The sequence below is a fragment of the Sinocyclocheilus anshuiensis genome, unplaced genomic scaffold, assembly GCF_001515605.1.
Source record: "Sinocyclocheilus anshuiensis isolate Anshui unplaced genomic scaffold, SAMN03320099.WGS_v1.1 scaffold1302, whole genome shotgun sequence".
NCBI lineage: Eukaryota > Metazoa > Chordata > Actinopteri > Cypriniformes > Cyprinidae > Sinocyclocheilus > Sinocyclocheilus anshuiensis.
The window spans coordinates 251705-260554 of NW_015557126.1; the positions used below are offsets into that span (position 1 = coordinate 251705).

The window sequence follows — 8850 nt, forward strand, 5'->3', positions numbered from 1 at the left end:
GTGCTTTTGCTTTCGCACTGAAACACACAGCGTCTCCCTGACATGGCTGCATCAACACTACTGCTGTTCCTGAAACCACGCCTTCTTTCTTTGCATGCACATTTGTGCAGCATTATGCTAATATTTCCACATATTGATGTAGATATGTGGGGGCGTGTTAGAACGAGCCGTTTTAGGTAGGCGTGGCTGACTCTTAACTTTTATAAAGAATATCTCTTTGGATTTGAGACTTTAGTCTTTGCAACTTTACAGATCTTCTTTATGCACCAAGAGCTTGTAACACTCCAAAGAGAAAGGAAAACTTGAAATCGCATCATATATCACCCCTTTAAGCTGGTTCAAGATGTGTTGTCAGCAAAGGTAGTCACTACTGTCATACAAAAGTAAAGCTACTGAATGCTTCTTAAACTCTTTAAATGAGAACCCATATTGTGGCATCGCACACAATACTGCTGTTTTCCATGGGGGAAGTACCATGGTGAATTTTTATAAGGGTATACCAACAAAATAACTTAAAAAGAAGAGACTGTTTAAAACTTTCTAAAGTTTCGAATTTCAAAACTTTTAACCCTCTGGTGAGCTTGTACTTGGAGGGTGCAGGGCTTTAGTTGTGCGAGCGCCAGATGGGGTTTCAATCAAATGGTGTATTGTACCATGCTTTACCCTATTGTTCTCCATTAGCGGCCAGGCATGGCCGCCTGCCCTGCCTCACACCACTGCTGCAGGATAGGAAAGCATTCAATCTATCGTCATACGGTGCGAAAAGTGCAGCAGTAATCCAAGAACAGTAAAGCATGGGTGATATTGTAGCGTGCAATGCAGCTAACAACCGACGTGGAACAACTGTGAGAATCCAAACAGAACGGTTTTGCTGTCCGTCTTCTCAGTCAAAATGCATGAAAAACCATCGATTAAACACCGATAATGAGAAAAAGCCCAAACCTTCATGTCTAACGTTAACTTCTGAAGCCCGGCGTCGGATGAGCTATTTTCTTCTGCTTTTTCTTTGGAGGAAAACATTTTTCTTCGTTTCTGTGCACCGTTCTGTTGGACAGTCGGGTTGACATACTAATTATTCTTTCGGGATCAAACATATGCCATTAACAGTTGCAAACAAACAATGAGACATTAAATACTCAAAATCACGTCTCCGTGGATGATCTTACGCTGAAGCAGTCCGCTTTTTGTTCCTCTTCCTCATCCTCTTCATTTTCGTAGTCAAAAATTCGCTGCGCTTTTGTTTTCCTTCTCATTTCTCTCCCATTATTTTATTTGCAAGCGAGAAAAAAGGCTCCACTCTGCATAATCAATGCAGTTCCGCCGTATTAGACTAAAATAACACTATCTCTCTTTCTCAGATTTAGACGCTGCACATCTACTACAGATGCCGACAACTATGTTCCTTTCGATTATTCTACTTCAGCTCAAATACTTGAGTGAATCCATGGAGGGACAGCACTTTACCGAGAAATGACAGGGAACAAATTTGAGGCTAACGCACCGTAGCGTAACGCGGCACGAACTCGAGTCCCGTCTAGAGTCAATCTAATGGCAATCTTCACAACAACAGGAAATCCTCTGCAAAACATTTACCATGGTAACCCTAGTTTCCGCCAAAATACCCTAGTTACTACTGTAAAATCGTGATAAATCTATATAGATAGTCTTTCAAACAGTTCAAGAAGATTTCAGAATCTTCATTTATTTTATTGATGGCACTGGTCATCCAAGTTACCTTAGTTTTTAACTGCAGTAATTATGTCGACAGAAACTGTTACCAAGGTAAATATTTATAAGGGGCGCTCTTTTAACTCATGTTTCCCGACCCGTCGATATGTTAAATATTGTATACGCGCTCATAAACAATAAGGCATTTCCAACTACAGTCTTATTTACACGTTTAGAGTATTTAGCCTGGCAATTGAGAAAATTAGATTCGTCATGCAGTTTTAAGGAAGGATTCCCGAGGCGTTAATAAAATAATGACTAAGATTCTTGCACTGTTTATAGGAGATCCTGTATTATGCTGTATTAATTTCAAGAGCAACATTATTTTTGTTCCTGATCTTTGTTTCGTATAAAGTGACACTTTCAGGTCAGGTCAATTAAAGCTTTTTGCTTTTGTAATTATTGGAAACATACAGTCACACTAGGATGTTTCTTAAAATTAGTTTTCAAAGTCTTAAAGTACATGTGAATACATTGATTGATAAGGTGAAGAAACAGTAACACTATTTAGGTTAAATGCAGTTACACGGTCTCATTTCCAAGTATCAAAGTGTTTTCTAGCATAAAGACATTCTCATAAATGTTTCTGATCCAGTGATAACCAAATGGTTAACCAAAAGCTTGACGTCTTGAATGGCAATAGATGTTTACAGCCTACAAATTACATTTCCATTTCCAAGATTTTTCTTCAGTAATCAATTGTTATGCTTTCGTATTTTCATCAGTAACTCATGACTCATGCAGCATTTTTATGAACAACAGTTTGTTTTTGTTATAAGGCAATGAACTATGGTCTGTTTAAGAGTTCATACTTGAACATTCAATGTGGCCTCAAAAGAAATTGCAATCCAAAGTTAACGGCTCTTATATGTAATTCTCACTGTGTGTGTGTGTGTGTGTGTGTGTGTGTGATGTGTGTGTGTGTGTGTGTGTGTGTGTGTGTGTGTGTATATTTATTTATTTTTTACCGGAATTTCTCAATGCATATCTCAGAGAGAATGTATGAATGTGAATGTATGAATATGAATGTGAGAGAAAGGCATTCAGTTCTTTTCCCCACTGCCTCTCAATGCTGACTGACGCAAGCATCTGACACAAAGAAGTATGTTTGATGTAGTTATACATTAAACACCTTTAAAGATCAAAATAGCTGTAATTCAAAATCCATCAAGCAAAAAAGATCATGTTATGAGGAGGGAAGTTATAATCTTGAACCCTGTTATAGACCACAAGTGACTTCTGGTCTCTGTCAAACACATTCAATGAGCGCCATCTAGTGTAAATAAACGTATTTTACAGTAAAGTATTTTATTGAGTCAAGTTGTTCAAAGTGATATCATTTAATACAATGAATTGACTACAATATACATAAGTTACTTTTATCTGTTTGCTATTTTGTGTGCCTCATAATTGTTTTAATGTTTAAAAGTTGATGAGGCTATTTATTTAATGGCTGGTGACACGTGACAACTTAAAGGCACAATATGTAATTTTCGCCGCTGGAGGGCGCGTATTCAAAACAAACAAAGAGACAAAGGCGTAGTTAGATGACACCGTGACTGGGTGTGGAATCATGGGAGTTGTCGTCTTCATCCCCACAGCCGATGCAATCCGACGGGACTCGGGCAGAAATCATGTTCATGGATGAGCTAATGATTTATTAACGTAGTAGAATGAAGCAGGGTGAGGCTGAAAGCCGTCGAAGCGAAACACAAGTCAGCAAAATATATAGCACTGTTCTAGTGGTTTTTGGATATTTTAATAAAAAAAATCTTACATATTGTGCCTTTAATGTAGAATTAAGAGTCAGTGAGGTCAAAAAAATGTATAAATGCACGGTATGCATTTTTCTAAACGTCAGCAGAAATGTAGCCTAGACTTTATGTGCCAATTGACAATTTACTTTCAAAGATAAGCCTGCGCTAAGAAATAGTCATTTGAGTAAAAAGTGTGACAACTAGCCCTATATGATAATCCATTACTTTTTTTGGCATAAAGCATGATCCATTTATTAATCTCGGTATCAGAATATTTCTGGCCAGTGTTTAAGTGCTTTCAGTACGGTACCACTTTAGAATATTGCAAATTTAGCCAATATTGTATTCCCATGGAGAGCATCAAGAAAATGAAGAAAAATAAAGGCGGGACAACTAATAGGAGTTAAATAGACAGATACCAGTTTTATGTTATTAAACAAAAATCTTATTTATAGGTTTGTATACAACCGGGACTTTTGATGAATGATCTCATCCCTTATGTGTACTAGAATATTCTACGCGTGCGCAGTGGCCGCATGTTTCAGCACCTCAGTTTCGGCCAAGTTGTCGGCAAGAGGAAATTCTGCAAGTCATGGTGGGCCATTCAACGCGAGAGGGGAGTGATAACCATATAGAGATCTAAGGGAATAAGTGCGTAGTTAGTTAGAAGTGACTGATGACAGTGGCTGTGTATGCATATAGAGGCATTCGGAGTCATTTGTCAGTAAACTCTTCCTGAGTAAGTATGAAAACGGACTATTTTGATGCTATGCTAGCGGGCTAAGTTAGCTATAGCTTTCGAAATTGCGAATGTGGGAGCGTGTGTCAGTGCGGCTGCTGCAAATGCACAAGACAGCTTTGCTTGAACTGAAGGAACCGTTTCGAACGGTTAGGTTTAACCAATTGACAAGAACTGGGTAATTAATAAAAGTTGTTATTAGTAATTCAATGTCCCCGGTAGAACCCCGTCAGGGCCCGCCTCCTTATTGGCTGTAGCGCGGAGAAAAAATGAGTGATGGATATCTTGGCCAATCAGAGGCTGTTGCGCCACTTGTTGCTAACTGCTGGGCTATGATAGCGGAAGTGTAAGAGGTCAATACTTCACAGTGCTTGACCAAGTAAATTGTTTTTAGATGGGGTTTGAATATGAGGAGATGAATGTAGGCAGTGAATGACATTAGGCCAAAGCTCAGTCACCGATCTACAATTTATTGGTGGCGAATATGCGCGATTCCTTTGCGTACTTTTGGTTATTAGAGGGTTACAGGGATGGATGGATTGTGAGGTGGGTGTATGTGGTGGGAGGTCATTAATGTTTTATAACAACAGTTTCATAGCAAGACTAAATTGTCACTGAATTGTTATGATTAGGTTGTGTTGCAAACACTTTGTTGTGGTATCTGATGTGCTTTTATAAATCTGGATGTGTTAATGTTAGAATGTTGAAAGGTAATTTATGTATTATACTAGGTTATGATGCAAACATCTTTGATGTTCTTTAACTGATTAAGCTTTAATTGCAATTTTGCAATTTACTTGCGATTGGAAAATTTATAATTTAATTGCTAATAATTTTATTGTAAATTTTTGATTTTTTTTTTTTCTTCTCTCTCTGTGCAGGCTTGGTGAACTTTGATAATGCATGCTTACAAATATTTAAGCTGGATATAATTTGGGTGAAAAAAAACTTTCTTCAAAGACAACAAAAGAGGATTTATCTTCACCTTTAGTTCTGTTTTATTAGAAGCACATGACTGAAACAAAGCGAGCATCCTTTTATCTTGTGTCTGCTTTTGATTTTCTATTGTATACAAGGCTGACCATAACCTTAATTGGGTTTGACATTTGTTTGTGTGTAATTTTTTGTTTTTGCTTTTTAGTTCCTTTTTGAGTTTTTTCTTTTTTGTTCCTTTGCAAAGAAATGCTTTACTTGAAAAAGTACTTCACAGAGGGTCTTATTCAGTTCACTATCCTCCTGAGTCTAATTGGGGTACGGCTGGACTTGGACACTTATTTAAACAATCAGCTCCCCCCACTCCGTGAGATCATCCTGGGCCCCAGCTCGGCCTACACCCAGACGCAGTTCCACAATCTCCGTAACACCCTGGACGGCTATGGCATCCATCCTAAAAGTGTGGACCTGGACCATTTTTTCACCACTCGTCGGCTTCTGAACCAGGTGCGCTCCCTGGATCATCTGCGTGTGCCCAGCACTGAGCTGAGTGCCTGGCTGGTGCATCGTGACCCTGAGACTGTGGTTTCGGCAACCAGTCAGTCCGGCCCCAGCATTGCCCTGGACAATGGGGGCAGCCTGGAGGACGTGAACAACTCCGAAGCCTCGGCCATGAGAGGGGCTGGCAGTGCTTCTGAGACCACTTACAGCCTCAGCGGAGAGGACAGCCTGGGAGCCGTGGCCCCTGAGGACAGTCAGGAGCAAGGGGAGAGAGAGAGCAGTGACGACCTCTCCAAAGAGGTACAGTAGCTGTGTGTTTTTAGCTTAGCCTACTGTAATTAGATTGACATTCGTTCGTATTTGATTTCCTCAAAGAGAGAACCGTGTTATGCTATTATCTCTTGCCATTAGATTAAGCATATTGCATAGTGGCGATTAAGAGCGTTGTATGTGAGCTAGTAGTATTCTTACTCTACATTATGAGCCTTACAATAGTGGCTGGACAGGGTGTGGTCTCATCGATAGAGCTGTCTATCTCTTAAAACTAGGTAGCTGTGCTAATGTTAATTAATTATTTTTTTATTATAATAGTAATGTTGGTATTACATTTTCAAGCAATATCACGGCTTGACATGTGGTACAAATAGTGCACTGAATCAAATAGATATTGTAGTAGTTAGGGATGGGTCACGATTTTTGAATATTCGATTAGTTGATTTAATTATAGAATATCGAATAGGTTGTGCGATTATTGTCTTAAAAATGTCCTCATGTTTTCCGTGCTGATGCGGTGGTGTCGCGTTCATGTGGCACTGCCAATAACGCACCTAAAAACAGTCAAAGACAACAGAAGAACACATTGTCTCACGCGCACACTGTAGACTTGAGTGGCGTAGGGCTGTGCAAAAAATCGAATGCGATTTTCATGCGCATCTCGTCAGTAATCGCCTGCGATTTTGAACGCGATTTTGTGTAGCTTGTAGATTTACTTCTAATCACAGGATTGGCTTTACTGACGAGATGCGCATGAAAATCGCATTCGATTTTTTGCACAGCCCTAGCGTGGCATAAAAAAAAAGACTTGCGTAGCATATAATAGTTACAGTAACTTGGGACGATGTCAAATAAGAGCTCTGTGCGGACCACAAGCACCTCCAACTGGGTTAGAGATGTGGCTGAATTAGTGCTGGGTGGTATACCGGTTCATACCGAATACCGGTTTTTATTTTTGTTATGATATGAATTTTGAAAATGAATCCATATTCATAAAGGCGAGGAAAACAAATAACGCGTTCTACGGAGCCACTAAAGGGACATGGTTAGCAGCTTGCTAGCGGTAGCCTGTTACATTACAGTAGGGGTGCACGATATATCGAAATATCGCAAATGTAAATATCGCAAGGGCCTGCGATATCTGAATCATTTTAATAATAGGCTACTTAAATCAAAACGTTGCAAAAGGTCAAAGTTTTAGTTCGTCGCATATAGCAGAGAATTGCTTGACGTTAAAAAGAGTTATTAAGTGCAATAAGTTGCAGAAAACAACTCTTTGCCGTGACACACAGAGAGACGCGTTTCAGATGGCGCGCGAACACCGAGTTGATTCGTCTTTCACATCTCTTCGTGTTTGAACAGACACATACACACAGAATTATGTCAATAGTACCCATCTCGACGATCATTCTCGTAAACGCAGTCAGTTATGTTTTAAATTAATGTAAACAGCTGAGAAAGAAATCGGATGTGTATCATTAGTCGGATTTAAAGGGACAGCAGCCTATAAATACGTGCTGCGGAATGTCACTAATGTTCACAAAACAATAAAACGGCTATAACAAAAATTAATCTAAATTTAATTCATACAGTGAACACTATGCAGTGTTATTTTACACTTAATTATTACATTTCTGTATCTGAATACTACTGTTTATTTTATCTGTGCTTGTAACTTGTGTATTTATTTTTTTTAAATTTTTTTTTTTACTGACTGTTCACTTGCCTTTAATCATGTTTGAACTTTCTCAGACTATAGGTTTTGCTGTGGTATATGAAGAAGTACTTAAAGTGTATGGAAAGCAAAGTTACAATGATATAAAATTAGTGTCATGAATTTTTTTTGCTTGTATGTTCACATTGATGTTAAATTACATTTTCTGATTTGTGACATTACTTTTTATGTAATGCTAAAACACTGCTGTCACTTTCAGAAGTTATAGTGATTGTTTATTTTCCAAGAAAGAATGTGAAACAAATTGGCTATATAATTTTCATTTTTAAATATTTTAAAATATAATTGAAATTGATTTTTCACACTTTAAGCAATATCGTATCACATATCGAATATTGCATTTTTTAACAAGGTATCGCATATCGCATTTTTCTTCAAAATCGCACAGCCCTACATTACAGTACATAACATTTCACTTACCACATAAACAGAGTAAGGAGAGATGACTGATAGGATGATGGCAAATGATTTGCAGATCCTGAGCAGCACTGACATACTGACAAATAGTGCTGGGTGGTATGACCAAAAATTTATATCATGGTATTTTTCAAAATTATACCGGTTTCACGGTACATGAGGTATTTTTTTTTCATGCATGACCGGGTGTTAACCATATTTTCTACTGATTGCGAGAGGAAATACTGCAGTCTATTGACTTAGTATGCCCTATTTTACTGTCATGATGATTGAATATTGTCAAAAAATACCACACTAAATAGTGACTAAACACGACCCCTTTTAATACATGTTAACCAGGAGTCACTCTCATTTATAATCGCGGCATCGTCTGATAAAATCAACATGCATCTACACTAAAGAGCGGCTATGCGGTTGTTTTGGCTATATTACTTTTTTGTCTCATGCAGCGCACTGCCTGCCTCTGAGTAACAAACTTACAAAAAAAAAAAAACACATTGCATGTGATATTAACAGACGAACTACGCTCAAATTTATAATTCCAAACAATCAGTAAGCGACAGGTGCTAGGAAATGCTGTTTTGTACTCATTTATTGACGAGTCGGCTGCAGCCGAGAGAGCTCCGGGAAAGTCAGACCTCGCGTTCGCGGGACAGCACTGGCGAAATCTTCCAACTGAACCAACTGAACCATTTATCCAAAAAAGTCGCTAGGTTTGTCAGTATGAATATTCTATGGAAAAAAGCCGCTAAAAGGGTCTGAAAGTT

The 8850-nt window shown here is 38.5% G+C and overlaps 2 protein-coding genes across 2 annotated transcripts in view; one reads left to right on the forward strand and one right to left on the reverse strand.

The window, feature by feature from the left end:
* The window catches only part of LOC107677865 (uncharacterized), a 2598-nt gene extending 1055 nt beyond the window's left edge, over positions 1–1543 (reverse strand). Inside the window, exons 1-2 of the mRNA XM_016472926.1 lie at positions 1167–1543; positions 835–1044 (exon numbers count right to left, since the gene is read on the reverse strand). Coding sequence (XP_016328412.1) covers positions 835–1044; positions 1167–1253 — 297 coding nt within the window. The 5' untranslated portion in view covers positions 1254–1543. The remainder of the gene's footprint in view (positions 1–834; positions 1045–1166) is intronic.
* Positions 1544–4026: 2483 nt separating this feature from the next.
* Positions 4027–8850, forward strand: part of LOC107677875 (nuclear factor erythroid 2-related factor 1-like) — a 17805-nt gene continuing 12981 nt past the window's right edge. Inside the window, exons 1-2 of the mRNA XM_016472937.1 lie at positions 4027–4224; positions 5106–5958. Of these exons, the coding sequence (XP_016328423.1) occupies positions 5407–5958 (552 nt within the window). The 5' untranslated portion in view covers positions 4027–4224; positions 5106–5406. The remainder of the gene's footprint in view (positions 4225–5105; positions 5959–8850) is intronic.